The sequence below is a fragment of the Pseudorca crassidens genome, chromosome 15 (genome assembly GCF_039906515.1).
Source record: "Pseudorca crassidens isolate mPseCra1 chromosome 15, mPseCra1.hap1, whole genome shotgun sequence".
In the NCBI taxonomy this organism is placed as follows: Eukaryota; Metazoa; Chordata; class Mammalia; order Artiodactyla; family Delphinidae; genus Pseudorca; species Pseudorca crassidens.
The window spans coordinates 61064929-61088296 of NC_090310.1; the positions used below are offsets into that span (position 1 = coordinate 61064929).

The 23368-nt window shown below is 43.4% G+C and overlaps 1 protein-coding gene across 1 annotated transcript in view; it reads left to right on the top strand.

Annotated features, from left to right (window-relative positions):
• The first annotated feature begins 2429 nt into the window (after positions 1–2429).
• Positions 2430–23368, top strand: part of LOC137208046 (signal-regulatory protein beta-1-like) — a 66651-nt gene continuing 45712 nt past the window's right edge. The window contains exons 1-4 of the mRNA XM_067708499.1: positions 2430–2630; positions 3476–3684; positions 5501–5651; positions 7215–7335. Coding sequence (XP_067564600.1) covers positions 2430–2630; positions 3476–3684; positions 5501–5651; positions 7215–7335 — 682 coding nt within the window. The remainder of the gene's footprint in view (positions 2631–3475; positions 3685–5500; positions 5652–7214; positions 7336–23368) is intronic.

A 23368-nucleotide genomic window follows, 5' to 3' on the forward strand; every position in this document is an offset into this window, starting at 1 on the left:
CGTGCTGCAGGGGAGGAGTAGCTACGCTGTTTGCCTGCCTGCCAGGGTGCTTGTTTCATGCCTTTTCCTCAGTGTGGACCTTGTGGATAATGGGGATGATGGGAGCTTTGGGGGTCAAGAGATGGAATATGTGACATGAAGGTAAGGGGCTGGGGAGAGGTCAGGGAATGAAAGAGGAGCACCGCCCCACCCAGTATCTCTGATGTCAGCTCTGGTCTGGGTGGCTACCAGGTCTAGTTCAGAGAGGGTGTGGGGGCGCAAAGACAGAGGGACCAAGAAGCCCCCTGAGTGATGGAGCCTCTGGCATCGTGAAAAGAGTGCTGGACCCACAGTCAGGTGGACATGCTTAACATCCCTCCTTGGCCACTCACAGGCTGTGTGACCTTGTGCAAGTCACTAAACCTCTCTGAGTCTCTGCTTCTTCTGGAAAGTGGGCAATAATACCAGCCTCCCACAGTTGGTATGCAGATGAAAATGAGCACATGCCCCTGAGAGTGTGTTTTTTTTTTTTTGCGGTATGCGGGCCTCTCACTGTTGTGGCCTCTCCCGTTGCGGAGCACAGGCTCCGGACACGCAGGCTCAGCGGCCATGGCTCACGGGCCCAGCCGCTCCGCAGCATGTGGGATCTTCCGAGACCGGGGCATGAACCTGTGTCCCCTGCATCGGCAGGCGGACTCTCAACCACTGCGCCACCAGGGAAACACTCTGAGAGTGTTTTATGATCCACAGGGTGTGGTGTGCGGGAGGGGAGATGATTACCACTAGGATTTACTCAGAGGAGAGCATGATGCAGAGCTGTGTGCTAAGGGGACAGGCTCCCACGGCTTCCTGAACTGCGCTCCATCATCTGTCACCCTGTGTTGTTGCTGCTGGTTTATTTCCCCACCCCCTCCCCCCCAGCACGGGTCCTGTATGATACATCTCTGTGTCCTCAGTACCCAGTTCACACACTGGCACAGAGAAGGGGCTCAGCAAATGTAGTGAAGACTTGGAGAGGCCCCTGCTCTCAGATCTCTGTAGTCTGTCCTGATGGGGAGGGAAGAGTCTAGTCCTGCAGTTGTCAGGATGACTCTAGGAGATAGATCCTAGGTTAGGAGAAGAAGTACTCTGGCCTCACCCTAGCTTGTGAGGGTGGATGAAGCTGCCCCCAGTGCAGCGAGCCCCCTGTCACTGGAAGTGAACAAGCAGAGGATGGAGGCCCAATGGGGTGATAACGGGAAGGCCCTGAGGACGAGGGCCAGCCATGCCTGCCCGCAGTGATTCTTGGCTTCTCACTTATGTCCAAAATGGAAATCTTGATTCCTCACCAAACCTCACCCATCCCAACCTGGTCCATTTAGCCCCATCTCAAAACCTAGAACCACCATCTACCCAAATGCTCAAGAGGAAAACCTAGGAATCATTTATCCATAGTTCATTCTGTGCCTTGGCTCCCCTCCAGTCCATCACGAGTCTTGCTGGCTGTATCTTCCAAATGTACCTCAAATGGGTCCCTCCCTTTCTCACCACCCTGGTCCAGGCACCATCACCTCACACCTGGAGCTCTGTGCTGCCTCCTCGTTGGCTTCCCTTCCCCCAGGTTGCCACCCTCCTTTCCATTCTCCACACAGCAGCCCCAATTATCTTCTAAAACATGCCAGTGAGACCAGCTTGCTCCTCTGTTTAGAATCTCTGATGGCTTCCCATCACTCTCAGAAAGGAATTAAGAGCATCCCCATGTCCCACAGGCTCTTCCCCATCTCGACCTCTCCGCCCATGATGTGGAGGTCCTACAGACATCTCAGTTTCTCAAGCCAACCAAGCTCTGCCAGCCCGAGGTGCTTCTCACCTGCTGTTCCCACTTTCTAGAATGTTATTCCCCTGCCCTGGCCCATGTCTGGCTCCTATCTGTTCCTCAGTTTCAGCTCAAGATGTCACCTCCTCCAGGAATCCTTCTCATACCGCCTTTCCAGAATAAGTCCTCCAGGCATTTCCTATGTCTGCACTCTTTGAGTTTCCCTGAGGTCACTGAGGCCCAGTTGTAGTTCTGTATTTGCTTGTTTACTTGTTAGCATCTGTTTATATGCTCCCCGAGGCTGCAGCCAGACCGGGCACATAGTAAGTCCCCAGGGCTGCACACACCACGGCGCCTCTTTCCAGCTGCTGCTGTGGGACGCGGCGGGCTCTCAGCGCGCAGTCACAGCCATCTCTTTCCTAGACGGGCAGCCCTTCATCTCTCTGGCGGGCCCGGCTCACAGGACAACCCCTGGGAATCCGGTGCCTTTCAACTGCACCGCTGACTCCTTCGGCTCCTCAGACTTCAATGTCACCTGGATGAAGGACAGAGATGAGCATCCAGCCTCAGCTCAGCACCTGGTGACCGGCGACAAAGGCAATTACTCCATCACCAGTAAGGTGTGGAGACACTGTCCCAAGACGTCTTGTCGGAGATGACCTGCGAAGTCACGCACGGGGTCCTGGCAGAGCTCTGCGGAAGAGCACGAACCTCTCTGAATGCTCCAAGCTGCGGAGGCGGAAGGCTGGGTGGGGGCATCGCTATCCTGGATCGACTTTCAGAGTCTTTTGCCCGAAGCCCCCCTTGGACTTCCAGTGGGAAATTGGAATTCCGCCTTGCCGTGGCTGATCCCGCTGTAGAGTTGTTAAAGATACAGGTTCCAGAGGCCCCCATGTGGCTTTAGTCCCGACTGTACCACTTCACAATCAATGTGATCTTCGGTAAGTTAACCTCTTTGTGCCTCAATTTCCCCTTAGAATGAGAATAAAATTATCACCTACCTTGTAGGTTTCATGTGAGTATTAAATGAGCTATTTCTTGTAAAGCACATAGAACACTGCCTGACACTCAGTAAGTTGTTTGTGTATATTTGATTTTATTATTATTATCTGGACTAAGCGCCCATTCCAAACATCTTTGTTTTATTAATATCATTACTATTTTTAATTTTAAATATGTATTCAAAGGGGCTATTCAACACAGATGAATTAATTCTTCCATTCATCCACAATATCTACTGTGTGTCAGGCACTGTTCTTGGTGCTAGGGATATAGAAATGAATAAAAATAAGTCCTTGTTCTCATGGAAATTATAGTTTATAATTCTTAAAATAATATTTCATGATATGAAATATTTCAAATGCACAGGAAATAGCATAGCAGACACCATGTACCCTTACCCATATTTAATGAATGCTAACACTTAGCTCTCTTTGCCTTACATTGAGCATACAAGAAAAATTTATTTCTTTTTCAAAAAAGGTAACTTATTTAAGAATGAAAGCTCTAGGGTTGGTTCCTGGGAGAGAAAGACATAGAGGGCAGGCAGATAGGGGTAATTTCAACAGATGTTCCTTTCTGTTTCTCTGTCCAGTGGTCCCCACCCCGAAGATCACCACCACGAAGCCCTCTGGAATGCAAATCCATGTGCATTAGAGAGTGAATCTCCTGTGCCATGTGAGCCACTTCTATCCATCCCAGCTGCACCTCACCTGGATGGAGTACGCCTGCACGACACAGACCATGAAGTCCCCTCAGGTTGTCAGAAGCCCAGACGAGACCTACGCTCTGGAGCATACCTGGCAGGCAGAGACCATGCTGGACAGCAGCAAATTTGCCTGCTGGGTGGTCCAGGAGGAACAGCCCCCAGTCCAAGCCAACACCACCCTGTGGGCCCAGGGTGGAAAAAGGTGGGTGCAGCTTCTTGCCCAGCCCCTCTGGGCAGCCAGGCTGGAAACAACTGCCATCTGCCTGGGGTGCAGACAGCAGTAGGTCAGGGACTCAGGGCAGCAAGGGATGAAGGTGAAGGAAGGGAGGATGCCCTGGGGTTGTGATAAAACTCAAGCCTTCATCCCCAAGTTCCATTCCCGCCTCCCCTCTATCCTCCTCAAGAAGGAGTAGGACTTCCCCAATGCCATGAACTCTTCAGGTGGAAAGTTCTCTTGACTGCAGGAAAAGGCAAAGATTAAGGAGAGATGGGCACCAAAATCCCTTCCAGGAAAGCTCTAATCAAGACTGGTTCAGCTGAGAGTTTCTGGAGTTCAATTTTAAAGAGAGGTCAGAATTCTTGACAGGATTGCCTGGGAAGCAGGGAGGGTGCAGGTGCAGGATTCTCATTCTCTCTGCTACTGAGTTTGCTCTCTCTCACTTCTTTCTCAGTCTCTTTTTTCTCTCTTCTCCCCTCCTCTGTCCCTCATTTTCCTTCTGCTTCTTCTCTTTCTCACCCCCACCCTATCCAAATCAGATTCTATCTCCTCCTATCTACCTTTTGTGTCCTAGATAACATTCTCCACTAGGGAGAGCTGCCCACCAGCAGTTCAGACCTTGAGGACGGATCTTTCCTTGGTCCAGCTGGAATCAGCTTGGGAGAGTGAATGACTGGGCCAGAAGGGATGAATTGGGGAGAGGAGGAGAGGTGGAGAGATAGGAGTATTAGAATTGGCCAGACCTGGACCAGCCAAGGGTGAGCTAGAGTATGGACTGAGCTCTCCAGAACCACAGGAAGTGGGATAGGACAACTCCCTACAGGCAGCGTGAGCTTCTGGGCCTGCAGCATGTATTACAGCCCAAGCCACCACCAGCAAAAGGGTAGACAGGATGCTGGGCTGCAAAACCACACATCTTCACAACAGGAGCATTGACCCTGCATTCTATTTCTCCCTGAAAGAACTGGCCTTTTCTGCCTGCTCTAAGAATTCTCAGGGGCAATGAACCCACTACCTTTCAACTTCTCAGTGCCTTTTTTTGTGTGTGTGTCTAGAAGAAATAAGAAAAACGTCCACCCAGCGGGATATATAGATCTGTGTGAAAAATTACAGACTGGTCCTTTCTGATCCGAAGCAAGTTACACTATTTCTTTATTGACTCATGCTGAGATTTTTCTCTCTGTCTTACTTTTCTCCTTTGCCTGCATGCATGTATCTGTCCCACTGCTGCAAGGTTAGCCCCGTGAGAGCATCACTTTGATACTACCACTCCCCTGTGTGGTGTTTGATGTGCCTTGTGATCTGCAGCGGGGAAACTTCTTTTTCTGACGTCAGACCCCCTTCTGTTCATTGTTAATGTGTCTTTGCAGCAACACCTTCTCAGCCTGACCCCTAAAGCCCTTCTTCAGCTCTCACCCCTTACACACTCCCACCTCTGTGCTTCTGGTCATGTTTGCTGACACCTGTAGAGCACTTACTGTGTGACAGGCATCCTCACATATGTTGTTTGATGTTTGACAGCCAGGATAGGCAGCAGAGGGACCAGGTCTCAGGGGTCTCAAATAGCAGAGCGTGGATTAGAAGACAGGGCTGTCTGTTCACAATTCAATGTGTTTTCTGTATTTTTTCCTCCATCCTGTCTAAGAATACAAATCTTAGTGTTATCTCAAGTCTTTTGCAAATCCCCCTCTTAAATGCTCTGTATTCATATTTATTTCTTCCTGAATTGTCATGTCTGCCCACATCATTCAGTTCTCACCATTGGCTCTGAAACTATGGGGCCTCTTGCAAGTCCCTACAGGGGGTTTTGTCCATTTATGCGTCTCCTCCGTGCTGAGACCCTCACAGATCTGAAGCAGATACTGGCTCTTAAGTTCGGTCGTGGCCAGACTTTGGAGTCAAATGGATCAGTGTCACCTAGCAGAGCTGCCACGGGCCATCTGGGACCTCAGGCAAAGCACTGCTGTTTCTGAGCTCAGTTACCTCCTCTGAGCAATGAGGACTGCCCACCAGGTGGGGACCAGCTGGGACTCCTTCCCTTGACCCCTGCTTGGCATCCAGACATTGGAACGCACAGTGGGTGCTCTGTAATGACTGATGGCAGTCTTCATGATGCCTAGACCATGCTGGGTTGCAAGCAGGAAATGACTGAAGTTCACTGATTATTATGAAGAAGCTATGGAGAAATAGAGGCAGCTGTGATGTAACAGAAAGAGCCCTTGACTTGGTCTGGGGTTGGAATGTGAGTTCTGTTTGCTGTGAGGGACTTGGGTGAGGTACTAACCCTCTCAGCCTTTCCCCCTCTAACATTAGAAATATGATTAATAACAATTCTTTAGGTGGTGGTTGTGAGTATTGGATGACGATAGTTATCATTTATAGAGTGATCACCATGTGTCTTATATTCTTTACTAGTTACTGTATGTAATTTATTAATTAACTCTGAGAATTAAGAATCAGCCCCATTTTACAGATGAGAAAACTGAGGCTTAGAGAGTTGAGTTGTCCAGGCTTATGCAGTAGAGGGGCTGGGAATGCAAACTTGGGCTGAGTGTGACCCCAAAGCCTGTGGTCCTACCCTGTCTCTGTGCTGTTCTGGGAGCAGTGAGACACCCTTCCCTGTCCAGGGACTGAGGACAGAGCTGAGCCTGGTCACTGAGCACAGACCCTGGGTCCTTACTTCCTGGCTAAGAACCCTGGCTCTACTGACCAGCTGTGGATCTTGGACAAGGTACTTAGGGTCTGGGCCTTAGTGTCTTCGTCTGTGAAATGGGGATAGGAGTAGCTCCCTCCTCTTAGGGCTGCAGTGAGAACTTGGTGGGATAGGTCTCAGAGTCTGTAAGCAGGGTTGTGGGATGTGGGTGTTGGCTGTGAGGTGTGGTTGGGAGTCGGACTCCTTACAAACTGCTGTGGTCCCTGTAGCTTCTTGTCTGGCCTCTGATATCAGCTTTATAACTGAACCGTCAGAATGTAAACTTTAAAGCCTATGGAAGGGGAGGCGATGGGGCTTCTCCACGGTGATGCTGAGGATTTGTTCTCACTGAGTTCGGGCTCCTCTGCATCCTCACAGGTGGGGTCTCTCCTACAGGCAGGAGCAGACACGCTTATGCCCTGCAAGGCCCCCTTCAGTGATCTGAGCCGGGCAGTAGCATCCAACTGACCATGTTCTCTGGATTCTGCACATGTCAGGTTACTGTGACCTGCATTAAAAACACCCACCAGGGCTTCCCTGGTGGCGCAGTGGTTGAGAGTCCGCCTGCCGATGCAGGGAACGCGGGTTCGTGCCCCGGTCCGGGAAGATCCCACATGCCACGGGGCGGCTAGGCCCGTGAGCCACGGCCGCTGAGCCTGCGCATCCGGAGCCTGCGCTCCGCAACGGGAGAGGCCCCAACAGTGAGAGGCCCGCGTACCGCAAAAAAAAAAAAACCACCCACCAGCGATTAAAGCCCTGGACCAGCGTCTACCTTAGTGGAGACACCTACAATGTGACCAGAAGTGTGCTCATCTCTCTGCAGGCTGACAACGTGTACTCCCTTGTCCTCTGCCAAGTCAAGCACAGGTCCACACTGGTTTCCCAGAAAACCATCCAGCTAGACCAGTACCTCCGTGATAAGGACATTCTCTTTGTCCAGACGGGTTAGTGCAGAGTTGGGCTTGAAGTTTCTGAACCTTAGTTTCCTCGACTGATAAATGGGATATCCCTCACTTTGTTGTGGCAAGAATTCAGTGAAATGATACTGGTAAAGTAATTAACACATCTCTTGCTCATTAACCACAGAGAAGTGACAATTGTTATTTGTCTTTATTATTAATATTCACATCACTTCTCAGAACTCAGTTTCTTCAGCTGTAAAATGGAGAAAAAATATCTTCTGGGAATTTAATTTTATTATTATAATTTTTTTATATGAAGAGGATTTAAAGCCCTTTGTGAATGTCTAAATTTTAGATGCAAGGATGATTTTTTTTATCTTTACTCATATCTGGGTAAGGGTCTAATTTTCCATCAGCTTTTTTTAATTGATTTTGATTTTCTTGGCCTAGATCAATACTTGACTGGTCTGCAAATCACATTATATGAAAGCCCTTCATAGTGTACCTAGTAGGAATCTTAGTGATCATCTCATTGTTTACAACTCTAAAGCCCAGAGAAGGCAAGTGAGTTGTCCAAGGCTGCACAGCAGTAACATTAATTCCTTAAATATTTATAGGACTTTAAAGTTTACAAAATATTTTCCTCATTTTTTTGCTATTATTGTGGAGGGAAACACATCATTTTATATGGATAAAATATTGATACTAATGACTCAAATGAGCACAGCACACTGTCAATATACACATCTGTACGGATTGGCTTATTTAATGTGTACAACTGCCCTGTACTGCTTATCGCATTCATGGTTTATAGAAGGAAACTGAGGTTGTAGAAAGTGAAGTCTGCCCGAGGCTGGGAAGCTGGTGAGTGAGAGACCTTTTGACATGAATTCAGGCTCTGACTGCTATTCACCAGCTGTGGGACCTCCTGCTTGTTGTTTAAGTTCTCTGAGTCTCCGTATCTTTGAGTGTAAAATAGGAAAATGATCATTCAGGGCATATTTTATATAATTCCCTGGAGTTAGGACAATTGTTTGGAGAAGCAAAAGTCATAGATAATAAAAATCTTAACAAACAAATTAATTATTTATAAATTAGCTCCCTCATTAAACCCTCCCGGCTCAACACTTCCTGCATCTCAGGTTGGGTTTCCCATCATGGAAATAACTTTCTGGGTGTCTTTCTTTGTGTTTCCCTGGAGGCACAGCCTGAAACTAGGTCTTGGGTGCAGGTGGTTGTGAGATGATTCAGTGAGGCTGGGATAAGAGATGGAGCTAGTGAGACAGGGAATAAGGGACACCCCAGAATGGGTATTATTGAACTGGGTGCCCCTGTGGGTGACTGAGGCTCAGTGCCACTGGGGACCTTCTGAGGAACTCTGTAGACTCTTCCTCAGGATTGTCCATGGAGGGGGAAGGCTGGGATGTGCCTGCATGGGCTGCATGGCATTTCACGATTGTGGAGAACTCCTGAGGCAGAGGATTGCGGAAGAGCTTCAGGAATCTGAGATAGAAGGTGGCACCACCCAGCACTGCTGCCCTGAGATCAGGTGGCTGCAGGAGGTGGTGTGGCACCCAGAAACCCTCTGCTCTAGGGGGTGGGTCTTTCCTTGATTGAAATGTGGCAAACCTCAGACCACATTGTACAATTAGAATCCACATCCATTGCTAAGTGAAATCAGAAACTTGGCAAAGTGTATTTCAAGTAATTGATGTAAATGATATTTTAGAACTGCTGGTATCCCAAGTGAATCTTCCCACATTTAAAGATGAAACAAGAAAGAAAAAAATCTATGATCAAATGATCCTGCGGGCACTTCAAAAGATAAAATTTTGATGAGAAGAGGTCCCTTAAAATTGATAGAACAGTTAAATAATTTCAAATAATTTTTCAAAATTACCTTTTAAATTAAATTTTATTTTTTTATTTTTTTAATTAATTTATTTATTTTTGACATCTTTATTGGAGTATAATTGCTTTACAATGGTGTGTTAGTTTCTGCTTTATAACAAAATGAATCAGCTATAAATATACATATATCCCCATATCTCTTCCCTCTTGCATCTCCCACCCTCACGCCCTCCCTATCCCACCCCTCTAGGTGGTCACAAATCACCTACCTGATCTCCCTGTGCTAGGCTAGCTGCTTCCCACTAGCTATCAGTTTTCCATTTGGTAGTGTATATATGTCCATGCCACTCTCTCACTTTGTCCCAGCTTACCCTTCCCCCTCCCCATGTCCTCAAGTCCATTCTCTAGTAGGTCTGCATCTTTATTCCTGTCCTGCCCCTAGGTTCTTCATGACCGTTTTTTTTCTTTATTTTTAGATTCCATATATATGTGTTAGCATACTGTATTTGTTTTTCTCTTTCTGACTTACTTCACTCTGTATGACAGACTCTAGATCGATCCACCTCACTACAAATAGCTCAATTTCATTTCTTTTTATGACTGACTAATAGTCCATTGTATATATACGCCACATTGTCTTTATCCATTCACCTGTTGATGGACACTTAGGTTGCTTCCGTGTCCTGGCTATTGTAAATAGAGCTGCAATGAACATTGTGGTACATGACTCTTTTTGAATTATGGATTTCTCAGGGTATATGCCCAGTAGTGGGATTCCTGTGTCGTATGGTAGTTCTGTTTTTGGTTTTTTAAGGAACCTCCATACTGTTCTCCATAGTGGCCGTATCAATTTACATTCCCACTAACAGTGCAAGAGGGTTCCCTTTTCTCCACACCACCTCCAGCATTTATTGCTTGTAGATTTTTTTTTATAAATTTATTTATGTTTTATTTATTTTTTGGCTGTGTTGGGTCTTCTTGCTGAGCACAGGCTTTCTCTAGTTGCGGCGAGCAGGGGCTACTCTTCCTTGTGGTGTGTGGGCTTCTCATTGAGGTGGCTTCTCTTGTTGTGGAGCACAGGCTCTAGGTGTGCGGACTCAGTAATTATGGCTCGCAGGCTTTAGAGCGCAGGCTCAGTAGTTGTGGCGCATGGGCTTAGTTGCTCCGTGGCATGTGGGATCTTCCAGGAGCAGGGATTGAACCTGTGTCCCCTGCATTGGCAGGCGGATTCTTAACCACTGTGCCACCAGGATAGCCCCTGCTTGTAGATTTTTTGATGACGGCTATTCTGACTGGTGTGAGATGATATCTCATTGTAGTTTTGATTTGCATTTCTCTAATGATTAATGATGTTGAGCATTCTTTCATGTGTTTGTTGGCAATCTATATTACTTCTTTGGAGAAATGTCTATTTAGGTCTTCTGCCCATTTTTGGATTGGTTTATTTGTTTTTTTGATATTGAGCTGCATGAGCTGCTTGTAAATTTTGGAGATTAATCCTTTGTCAGTTGCTTCATTTGCAAATAGTTTCTCTCACTCTGAGGGTTGTCTTTTGGTCTTGTTTATGGTTTCCTTTGCTGTGCAAAAGCTTTGCAGTTTCACTAGGTCCCATTTGTTTATTTTTGTTTTTTTTCCATTTTTCTAGGAGGTGGGTCCAAAAGGATATTGCTGTGATTTATGTCATGGAGTGTTCTGCCTAAATTTTCCTCTAAGAGTTTGATAGTTTCTGGCCTTACATTTAGGTCTTTAATCCATTTTGAGTTTATTTTTGTGTATGGTGTTAGGGGGTGTTCTAATTTCATTCTTTTACATGTCCAATTTTCACAGCACCAATTATTGAAGAGGCTGTCTTTTCTCCATTGTATATTCTTGCTTCCTCTATCAAAGATAAAGTGAGCATATGTGCGTGGGTTTATCTCTGGGCTTTCTATCCTGTTCCATTGATCTATATTTCTGTTTTTGTGGCAATACCATACTGTCTTGATTACTGTAGCTTTGTAGTATAGTCCAAAGTCAGGGAGCCTGATTCCACCAGCTACGTTTTTCTTTCTCAAGATTGCTTTGGCTATTCAGGGTCTTTTGTGTTTCCATACAAATTGTGAAATTTTTTGTTCTTGTTCTGTGAAAAATGCCATTGGTACTTTGATAGGGATTGCATTGAATCTGTAGATTGCTTTGGATAGTATAGTCATTTTAACAATGTTGATTCTTCCAACCCAAGAACATGTTATATCTCTCCACCTATTTGTATCATCTTTAATTTCTTTCATCAGTGTCTTACAGTTTTGTGCATACAGGTCTTTTGTCTCCTTAGGTAGGTTTATTCCTAGGTATTTTGCTCTTTTTGTTGCAATGGTAAGTGGGAGTGTTTCCTTAATTTTGCTTTCATATTTTTCATCATTAGTGTATAGGAATGCAAGAGATTTCTCTGCATTATTTTTGTATCCTGCAACTTTACCAGATTCATTGATTAGCTCTAGTAAATAGTTTTTCTGGTAGCATCTTTAGGATTCTCTATGTATAGTATCATGTCATCTGCAAACAGTGACAGCTTTACTTCTTCTTTTCCAATTTGGATTCCTTTCATTTCCTTTTTCTTCTCTGATTGCTATAGCTAAAACTTCCAAAACAATGTTGAAAAATAGTGGTGAGAGTGGGCATCCTTGTCTTGTTCCTGATCTTAGTGGAAATGGTTTCAATTTTTCACCATTGAGGAAGATATTGGCTGTGGGTTCATCATATATGGCCTTTATTATGTTGAGGTAAGTTACCTCTATGCCTACTTTCTGGAGAGTTTTTATCATAAATTGGTGTTGATTTTTTTCAGAAGCTTTCTCTTCGTCTATTGAGGTGATCATTTTTTTTTTTTTTTTTTTTTTTTTTTGTGGTACGCGGGCCTCTCACTGTTGTGGTCTCTCCCGTTGCAGAGCACAGGCTCTGGACGCGCAGGCTCAGTGTCCATGGCTCACAGGCCTAGCCACTCCACGGCATGTGGGATCATCCCGGACTGGGGCACAAACCCGTGTCCCCTGCATTGGCAGGCGGACTCTCAACCACTGCACCACCAGGGAAGCCCTGTCGAAGATTTTTAATCACAGCCTCAATTTCAGTGCTTGTGATCCGTCTGTTTATATTTTCTATTTCTTCCTGGTTCAGTCTTGGAAGGTTGTGCTTTTGTAAGAATTTGTCCATTTCTTCCAGGTTGTCCATTATATTGGCATAGAGTTGCTTGTAGTAATCTCTCATGATCCTTTGTATTTCTGCAGTGTCAGTTATTACTTCTTTTTTTTCATTTCTCATTCTACTGATTTGAGTCTTCTCCCTTTTTTCTTCATGAGTCTGGCTAATGGTTTATCAAATTTTTATCTTCTCAAAGAACCAGCTTTTAGTTTTATTGATCTTTGCTATTGTTTCTTTCATTTCTTTTTCATTTATTACTGATGTGACCTTTATGATTTCTTTCCTTCTGCTAACTTTGGGTTTTCTTTGTTCTTCTTCCTCTAATTGCTTTAGGTGTTAGTTACATTGTTTGAGATGTTTCTTGTTTCTTAAGGTAGGATTGTATTGGTATAAACTTCCCTCTTAGAACTGCTTTTGCTGCATCCCATAGGTTTTGGGTCATCATATTTTCATTGTCATTTGTTTCTAGGTATTTTTTGATTTCCTGTTTGATTTCTGCAGTGATCTCTTGGTCATTAAGTAGTGTATTGTTTATCCTCCATGTGTTTGTATTTTTTACAGATTGTTTCCTGTAAGTGATATCTAGTCTCATAGCGTTGTGGTCAGAAAAGATAGTTGATACGATTTCAGTTTTCTTAAATTTACCAAGGCTTGATTTGTGACCCAAGATATGATCTATCCTGGAGAATGGTCCATGAGCACTTGAGGTAAAAGTGTATTCTGTTGGTTTTGGATGGAATGTCCTATAAATATCAATTAAGTCCATCTTGTTTAATGTATCATTTAAAGCTTGTGTTCCCTTATTTATTTTCATTTTGGATGATCTGTCCATTGGTGAAGGTGGGGTGTTAAAGTCCCCTACTATGTTGTGTTACTGTCGATTTCCCCTTTTATGGCTGTTAGTATTTGCCTTATGTATTGAGGTGCTCCTATATTGGGTGCATAGATATTTACAATTGTTATATCTTCTTCTTGGACTGATCCCATTATCATTATATACTGTCCTCTTTGTCTCTTGTAATAGTCTTTATTTTAAAGTCTATTTTGTCTGATATGAGAATTGCTACTCCAGCTTTCTTTTGATTTCCATTTGCATAGAATATCTTTTTCCATCCCCTCACTTTCAGTCTGTGTGTGTCCCTAGGTCTGAAGTGGGTCTCTTGTAGACAGCATATGTATGGGTCCTGTTTGTGTATCCATTCAGCCAGTCTATGTCTTTTGGTTGGTGCATTTAATCCATTTACATTTAAGGTAATTATCCATATGTATGTTCCTATTACCATTTTCTTAATTGTTTTGGGCTTGTTATTGTAGGTCTTTTCCTTCTCTTGTGTTTCCTGCCTAGAGAAGTTCCTTTAGCATTTGTTGTAAAGCTGGTTTGGTGGTGCTGAATTCTCTTAGCTTTTGCTTGTCTGTAAAGATTTTAATTTGTGTATCGAATCTGCATGGAATCCTTGCTGGGTAGAGTAATCTTTGTTGTAGGTTTTTCCCTTTCATCACTTTAAATATGTCCCACCACTCTCTTCTGGCTTGCAGAGTTTCTGCTGAAAGATCAGCTGTTAACCTTATGGGGATTCCTTTGTATATTATTTGTTGTTTTTCCCTTTTAATATTTTTTCTTTGTATTTAATTTTTGATAGTTTGCTTATTATGTGTCTTGGTGTGTTTCTCCTTGGATTTATCTTGTATGGGACTCTCTGTGCTTCCTGGACTTGATTAACTATTTCCTTTCCCATATTAAAGAAGTTTTCAACTATCATCTCTTCAAATATTTTCTCAGTCGCTTTCTTTTTCTCTTCTTCTTCTGGGACCCCTATAATTTGAATGTTGGTGTGTTTAATATTGTCCCAGAGGTCTCTGAGACTGTCCTCAATTCTTTTCATTCTTTTTTCTTTTTTCTGCTCTGCAGTAGTTATTTCCACTATTTTATCTTCCAGGTCATTTATCCATTCTCCTGCCTCAGTTATTCTGCTATTGATTTCTTCTAGAGAATTTTTAATTTCATTTATTGTATTTTTCATCATTGTTTGTTTGCTCTTTAGTTCTTCTAGGTCCTTGTTAAACGTTTCTTATATTTTCTCCATTCTATTTCCAAGATTTTGGATCATCTTTACTATCATTATTCTGAATTCTTTTTCAGGTAGACTGCCTATTTCCTCTTCATTTGTTTGGTCTGGTGGGTTTTTACCTTGCTCCTTCATCTTCTGTGTGTTTCTCTGTCTTCTCATTTTGCTTAACTTACTGTGTTTGGGGTCTCTTTTTCACAGGCTGCAGGTTCATAATTCCCCTGTTTTTTGGTGTCTGCCCCCAGTGGCTTAGGTTGGTTCAGTGGGTTGTGTAGGCTTCCTGGTGGAGGGGACTGGCACTTGTGTTCTGGAGGCTGAGGCTGGATCTTGTCTTTCTGGTGGGCAGGACCACGTCCGGTGCTGTCTTTTGGGGTTTCTGTGAACTTATTATGATTTAGGCAGCCTCTCTGGGTGGGGTTGTGTTCCTTTCTTGCTAGTTGTTTGACACAGGGTGTCCAGCACTGTAACTTTCTGGTCATTAGGTGGAGCTGGGTCTTGGCGGTGAGATGGAGCTCTCTGGGAGATTATTGCTGTGTGATATTATGTGGAGCTGGGAGGTCTCTGGTGGACCAATGTCCTAAACTCAGCTCACCCACCTCAGAGGCACAGGTCTGACGCCCGGCCGGAGCACAAAGAGCCTGTCATCCACTCGCTCAGAAAAAAGAGAAAAAGGAAAAAAATATATATAATCATTGCTCCCAAAGTCAACCTCCTCAATTTGGGATGATTCGTTGTCTATTCAGGTGTTCCACAGATCCAGGGTACATCAAGTTGATTGTGGAGATTTAATCCGCTGCTCCTGAGGCTGCTGGGAGAGATTTCCCTTTGTCTTCTTTGTTCACACAGCTCCGGGGGTTCAGCTTTGGGTTCGGCCCCGCCTCTGCATGTATGTCGCCTGAGGGCATCTGTTCTTCGCTCAGACAGGATGGGGTTAAAGGAGCAGCTGATTAGTGGGCTCTGGCTCACTCAGGCCGGCTGGGGGCGGGGTGGGGGGAGGGAGGTGAATGGAATGCGGGGCGAGCCTTCATGATGTTGCAACAGCCTGAGGCGTGCCGTGTGTTCTCCCGGGGAAGTTGTCCCTGGATCCCTGGACCCTGGCAGTGGCGAGCTGCACAGGCTCCCGGGAGGGAAAGTGTGGATAGTGACCTGTGCTCGCACACAGGCTTCTTGGTGACTGTAGCAGCAGCCTTAGCGTCTCACGCCTGTCTGTGGGGGCCGCGCTGATAGCTGCGGCTCGCGCCGGTCACTGGAGCTCGTTTAGGTGGCCCTCTTAATCCCCTCTCCTCGTGCACTGTGAAACAAAGAGGCAAGAAAGTCTCTTGCCTCTTTGACAGCTCCAGACCTTTTCCTGGACACACTGCCGTCTAGCTGTGGCGCACTAGCCCCCTTCAGGCTGTGTTCACGCAGCCAACCCCAGTCCTCTCCCTGGGATCTGACCTCCGGAGCCCGAGCCTCAGCTCCCAGTCCACACTCGCCCTGGCGGGTAAGCAGACAAATCTCTCGGGCTGGTGAGTGCCGGTCGGCACCGATCCTCTGTGCGGGAATCTCTCCGCTTTGCCCTCCGCACCCCTGTTGCTGTGCTCTCCTCCGTGGCTCCGAAGCATCCCCCCGCTCCGCCACCCGCAGTCTCCGCCCGCGAAGGGGCTTCTAGTGTGTAGAAACCTTTCCCCCTTCACGGCTCCCTCCCACTGGTGCAGGTCCCCTCCCTATTCTTTTCTCTCTGTTTTTTCTTTTTTCTTTTGCCCTACCCAGGTACGTGGGGGAGTTACTTGCCTTTGGGGAGGTCTGAGGTCTTCTGCCAGCATTCAGTAGGTGTTCTGTAGGGGTTGTTCCACATGTAGATGTATTTGTGGGGAGGAAGGTGATCTCCACGTCCTACTCTTCTTCCATCTTGAAGCTCCTCCCTCAAAATTACCTTTTAATGATTGTGTGTGAATTTTAAATGAAGGGTTTGATGGTACTTGGTATAAGTTTTTAAGAAAAAAGTAATGCCAACTTCCTTACACTTCCAACACTTGTTCCTTCCAAGCGTTGGTGCATAGTTGTCATTATATTCTATGCTTAATTAAAATATAACTTAAATAAAATTATTTTAATAATTGAAGTGTTTTTCAAGTTCAAATTTGAATCAATTCCTCTTTGACAATTTCACTGAAACTGGGACATGATTTTGTAGGGTCCTTCTATTGGCTTTTTGTTGTCTTTTCTAATACCAAATAGCTGTATGTGTTTATATCATTTGGTTGTGAAGAATAAATAAGTTAACACATGTGCAGTGACTCAAACATTGCTCTCAGTGCGTGGGAGCAGTTATCCTCAGCTGTGCCTGGGTCTCTGTCCTCCCGACACTGTCCTGGACCCCTTACAGCCCAGAGAGCTCACTGGTGACTGGAGTGGTCTCGCTGAGACCCTCCATCCTTTTATTGGTCCTTGTCACCCTCTGGAGACCATGGCACTTGCTTGGTGGTACCTTGCCCTGGCCTGTTCTCCACAGGCACCACCTAGTTACCAGACCTTCACAATCTGTTCTCAGGGTTCTGCTCTTTCCTTGGTAGGAATCCCTGCCTGTGTGCTGACGGGGAAAGACTGAGAACAGATAGTGACCTTCTAGGGATGGTGTCTTGCTTGGTTGTCCACACATTAGCAGTATCATTGATGTAACCATACAGGTCGAGGTGGGTTGAGTATAAAGAAACAATATTTGGAGAACAAACATATGCTTAGTTTTTTTCAAATTGCACTACATAAAAGGAGTTTCTCTCTCTACCCTAGACCAAGAGCTGAAGTCTGTCTTAACTGGACCCCTGAAAGCTGATCTGACCTTAGACAATTTCATAATAAGGGTCTTGGAAACAGAGGGAAGGTGACCTGCACAGGGTCTTGCATTTGCTTGTGGTTTCAATGCAGGGACCAGAATCTGGTTCTCCCATCCCTTGGTTTAGTGTGAAAACTGCACCGTGCTGTGTGTTCCTATGAATTCTACTGAAGCCCTTAATGGCTTTTAGTAGTTTAGAAATCTCCCAAATTTTCTTCAGTATACATATATTCTACTTCATAGCTGAAAAACCTGGTTGAAAGAAATTCCAGAAGTTTTTAGGTAATAATTCCAGCAGCCTGCAATCATAAATGCTTATAGCCTTATAATTTGGGTGGGTGTCAGAATAGCAAATGGTTAAACCCTGTGTCTGGCATAACTCCTGCTTTGCCACTTGTGACCTTGAGTAAATATTTAACTTCTCCAAACCTAAGTTTCTTCCTCTGTCAAATATTAGTATTGTGGAGTCATGAAGATTAGAAGCTAGGAATCTTCATAAAGTTATAGAGTAAGTGAACTGATGTATAAGTTCTTAAATAGAATTCAGGTTCACCTTTTCCTATTTAATGGCCACAGTGGAAAAGAAAGGAAGGATTAGGACAGCTTCATCATTCCATGCTTCCGTCCAAGCATGCATTCACTCATGCATTCCCACTGTCTTTCAACCATGAGATTATTTATGCATGCATCTGTTAACCAATATCTAACTCCTTCTAAGTGGCAGGCCCTGGGCAGACGACCCCATGCTCAAGGAGCCTCCAGGTTCCCACAGTGAACTTCCTACAGTAATTGTCTGCTTTCTCTGGGCGGTGTCAGTTTCCCCTTGCATGACCGTTTCCAAGTCTTCACCCTCCTTGGACTTGGTGGCTGTTACCTGCCTTGTGCAGTGATTCTATCCACAGAGTATGCATCTCACCTGGTTGAAGAACTTCCGTACGTTCAAAGGAGCTGAGCAACCCAGGTCAAAGCAGAATAGTGATGGGACGTACACCTTGGAAAGCTTGCATTTGGTGAATGTCTCGGTGCAGGTGTCTGAGCGTGTGCTTACCTGTAAGGTGCAGCATGAGGCACAGTCTCACATCCAGGCCAGCCTCATACTGTTCGCTGCATATACAGACCCATTGTATGTGCCCCGGGCACATACAAATGTACTGGGAGCCCAGGTAAGCTCACCTCTACACCTGTGAGAAACTGGGTGACCTCTGTCTCCAAGTGGAGTGAGATATTAACTCACAGAGTCCCATTTGCTATCTTCTCTGCCTATTGTCACCTAGGTCCAGAGATGCCTGCCCTTATCTTTGTGGCTTTCCTCCTGGGCTTCACGGTTCTGCTGGTAATCAGTTTCATAGTCACCTACTTCCACAGGTGCTGGAGCCTATAACAGGTGAGTTGATGGCAGTCTTAATCCTTAGAGAGGGAGATCAGGGCCTTCCTGAACTGGCAAGAGGAATCAAGGGCGAGCCCAAAAGTCACACAGCAATCCAGCCTCAAGGAAGAGTTCTGAACAATCTTATTTCCTCCCAATGTGTCTTGGAATTCTCAGAGGCTTTCAACTCTCATACATTATTTAGTACCCTGGAATTTGAAGTTTTTACAGTTATGTTCGTTGGGACCCTAGAGATGAGGATCCAAGGTATGGAGTTGCGATAAAGGTCCAAGATTGGAGACCCAGACTCCAAAGAGCCCTTCCATAAACTGTTGTATATTCAGTTATCACATGGTATATCCTAGGAATGAATAAGGAAAGTATTATTAAAATCAACTAATGGAACCTATCTGGGGTACTTGGATGTGCTGACTAGTAACACAGGTGAATGTGGGTATGGGAGAGAGTTCACAACTTAGAAAGTGGTGTTGGGTGTAGTGAGTAAGGACTTCATTTCTGATCAGTGCCATGAACCCAGGCCGTGCTGAGTGCCTGCCACATAGTATGTACTCAAAAAACATTTGAGGAATTAATGAATGAATGTTTTCCCCAATAGCTGTTGCATACTCTTCGATACACTGCTTCCTGCCCTGTGCAAGGGGCTCAAGTGGAGAGAAGCTGTAAGGACCAGAGGTGACCCAAGACCGCCCCCCTTCACTCTGCTGTCCCCACCTCCACCATGCACATGCTCCCTTCCACACACCCTCCTATGTTTCTTCTGTCTGAGCTTTGGAGCTGAGTCAAGGATGGACGTAGGTCATGGATATCCGTAATGTCTGACCCTGATGCTTTGAGCTTCAAACTTCCTCCACCCAAAAGAGAAACAAGTAGATCCAGAAAAGAGGTTTCCATTGTGCCCCTGATCGTGAACAACCTTTAATTTTCAGAGCACTTCTTACTTACATCCAGAGCTTTCACAAGTGTGATTTCATTTTAACACATATATATTTAAAACCACTAAGTTGAATAAGCATTTTTCTATTCTGAAATTTATAGAGAATAATATAAAAATATCCATGGACCTATCTACCATGCTATCTTTGCAAACTGTTCACATTTTATTATGATCTGTTGTTCCTTTTAAAATTACTGTCCTGGATTTGGTATTTATAATCTCAATCATGATTTCATACTTCTACAACATATGTATAAATCCTTAAGCAATATATAATATTACTTGCATGTTTTAACTTTTATATAAATGCTATTATACTGTATACAGCATCCTTGAAGTTTTATTTTTATACTTAACACAGTTTGTGGGATTTACTTATGTTAGCATATGTAGCTTCATTTTCTTAATTTCCACTGCTCTATAGCATCTATTATAAGAGTATGCTACAATGTATTGATTTTTTTGTGATGGATATTAAATCTTTAATGTTTTGCTAGTACAATTTTGCACAAATATTTTTATCTTTTCTTCCTTGGCACATATGGGAGAGTCCCTCTTCCTTTGGTGTGGTCCACAAAGCAGACTATTGGTATCATTTGGAGATTTTGTTATATATTTTTTAAAAAAGGTTTTCAATTCTTTTTCTAAAATAATTTTTATTGGAGTATGGTTGCTTTACAATGTTGTGTTAGCCTCCACTGCACAACAAAATGAATCAGCCATACACATACAGATATCCACTCCCTTTTGGACTTGCCTCCCATTTAGGTTCCACAGTGTGTTAGGTAGAGTTCCTTGTGCTATACAGTATGTTCCCATCACTTGTCTATTTTATACATAGTATCAATAAAGGATATGTGTCAATCCTAGTGGTTTTCACTTCTCGATCAAGTTTTGCTCTTTCCATTAATGCCTTTGATCTCACTTTATTTTTCGTGTGTGTGTGTGTGTGTGTGTGTGTGTGTATTACAGGTGGGGATCTTATTGAGATATTATTATTATTTTGATCCACACTGCCCCTTTGCCGTACATCAAGTTTCCATAAATTCCTAGTTCTTTTAATGCAGTTTTCATTCCATTGAGCTCTTTGTCTATCTCTCTGACCAAACTACCCTGTCTTAGTTAGAATAGCTTTATAATAAATTTTAGTACCTCAGTTGGGTAAATCTTCCCACCTTTTCTGGTTGTTCAAAGCTGTCATGGCTATTTTTGGCCCCCATGTGTTTTATTTTACTTTATTTTCTGCTTTTCAGAAATTGAAGTATAGTTGATTTACAAGATTATGTTAGTTTTATGTGTACAACATAGTGATTCAAGATTTTTATAGATTGTACTCCATTTAAAGCTATTACAAAATAATGGCTATATTTTCTTGTGCTATACAATATATCCTTGTTGCTTTTTTTTTTTTTTTACATAGTAATTTTTAGATCTTAATCCCCTTCCCTCTCCCCACTGGTAACTACCAGTTTGTTCTTTATATCTATGAGTCTCTTTCTGTTTTGTTATATTCATTCATTTTTTTATTTTTTACATTCCATGTATAAGTGATAACACAGTATTTGTCCTTCTCTGTCTGACTTAGTTCACTAAGCATAATACCCTGCAGGTCCAACCACGTTGTTGCAAATGGCAGAATTTCATTTTTAAAAATGACTGAGTAACATTCCATTATATATATGTATATAATATATATAATATATATTATATATATATACCACATCTTTATTATCCATTCATCTGATGATAGACACGTAGGTTGCTTCCATACCTCAGCTATTATAAATAATGCTGCTATGAACATTGGGGTTCATGTATCTTTCCAAATTAGTGTTTATGTTTTCTTTGAATAGAGTGGAATTCCTGGGTATATGGTAGTTCTATTTTCAGTTTTCTGAGGAACCTCCATACTGTTTAACACAGTGGCTGCATCAATTTACAATACCACCAACAGTGTACTATGGTTCCCTTTTTTACACATCCTCACCAATATTTGTTATTTGTAGAATTTTTGATGATAGCCATTTTGACAGGTGTAAGATGATGTCTCATTGTGGTTTAAATTTGCATTTTCTGGTGATTAGCAATGTTGAGCATCTTTTCATGTTCCTGTTGGCCATCTGTATGTCTTCTTTGGAAAAACGTCTATTCAGGTCTTCTGTCCATTTTTTAATCAGGTTGTTGTTTGGTATTGAGTTGTATGATCTGTTTATATATTTTGGAAATTAACCCCTTATTGGTCATATTATTTGCAAAATATTTTCTTCCATTCAGTAGGTTGTCTTTTTGTTTTGTCAATGATTTCCTTTGCTGTGAAAAAGCTTTTAATTTTAATTAGGTCCCATTTGTTTGTTTTTCCTTTTCTTTCTTTTGCTTTAGGAGTCAGATCCAAAAAATATTGCTACAATTTATGTCAAAGAGTGTTCTGCCTAGGAGTTTCATGGTTTTGGGTGTTACATTTAGTTCTTTAATCAGTTACAATTTATTTTTGTGTATGGTGTGAAGGAATGTTCTAATTTCATTCTTTTACATGTTGCTATCCAGTTTTCCCAGCACCACTTATTGAAGAGACTGTCTTTTCTCCATTGTATATGCTTGCATTCTTTGTCATAGATTAACTGACCGTAAGTGTGTGGGTTTATCTCTAGGCTTTCTGTTCTGTTCCATTGAGCTATGTGGCTGTTTTGTGCCAATACCATGCTGTTTTGATTACTATAGCTTTGTAGTATAGTCTGAAGTAAGAAAGCATGATACTTCTAGCTTTGTTCTTTTTTCTCAAAATTGCTTTGGGAATTCAGGATCTTTTGTGGTTCCATATAAATTTTAGGATTATTTGTTCTACCTGTATGAAAAATGTCATGGGTATTTTGATAGGGATTGCATTGAATCTGTAGATTGCTTTGGGTAGTATAGCCATTTTCACAATATTGATTCTTCCAATCCACGAACATGGTATATCTCTCCATCTGTTTGTGCCACCTTTGATTTCTTTCATCAGTGTCTTATAGTTTTCTGAGTACAGATCTTTTACCTCCTTAGGTAGGTTTATTCCTAGGTATTTTATTCTTTTGTTGCAACGGTGAACGGGATTGTTTCCTTAACTTCTCTTTCTGATCTTTCATTGTTAGTGTATAGGAATGCAAGAGATTTCTGTACATTAATTTTGTATCCTGCACTTTATCAAATTCATTGATTAGTTCTAGTAGTTTTCTGGTGATATCTTTTTAATTAATTAATTAATTAATTTATTTATTTTTGGCTGAGTTCAGTCTTTGCTGCTGCACCCTGGCTTTCTTTAGTTGTGGTGAGCAGGAGTTACTCTTCATTGCAGTACGCGGGCTTCTCATTGCGGTGGCTTCTATTGTTGCAGAGCATGGGCTCTAAGCATGTGGGCTTCAGTAGTTGTGGCTTGTGGGGTGTAGAGAGCAGGCTTAGTAGTTGTGGTGCCCAGGCTTAGTTGCTCCACAGCATGTGGGATCTTCCTGAACCAGGGCACGAACCTGTGTCCCCTGCATTGGCAGGTGGAATCTTAACCACTGTGCCTCCTGGGAAGCCCTCTGGTGGCATCTTTAGGATTATCTATGTATAGTATCATGTCATCTGCAAACAGAGACAGTTTTACTTCTTCTTTTCCAATTTGTATTCCTTTTATTTCTTTTTCTTCTATGATTGCTGTGACTAGGACTTCCAAAATGATGTTGAATAATAGTTGTAAGAGTGGATATCCTTGTCTTGTTCCTGATCTGAGAGGAAATGCTTTCAGTGTTTCACCATTGAGAATGATGTTTGCTGTGGGTTTGTCATATATGGCCTTTATTATGTTGAGGTAGGTTCTCTCTATG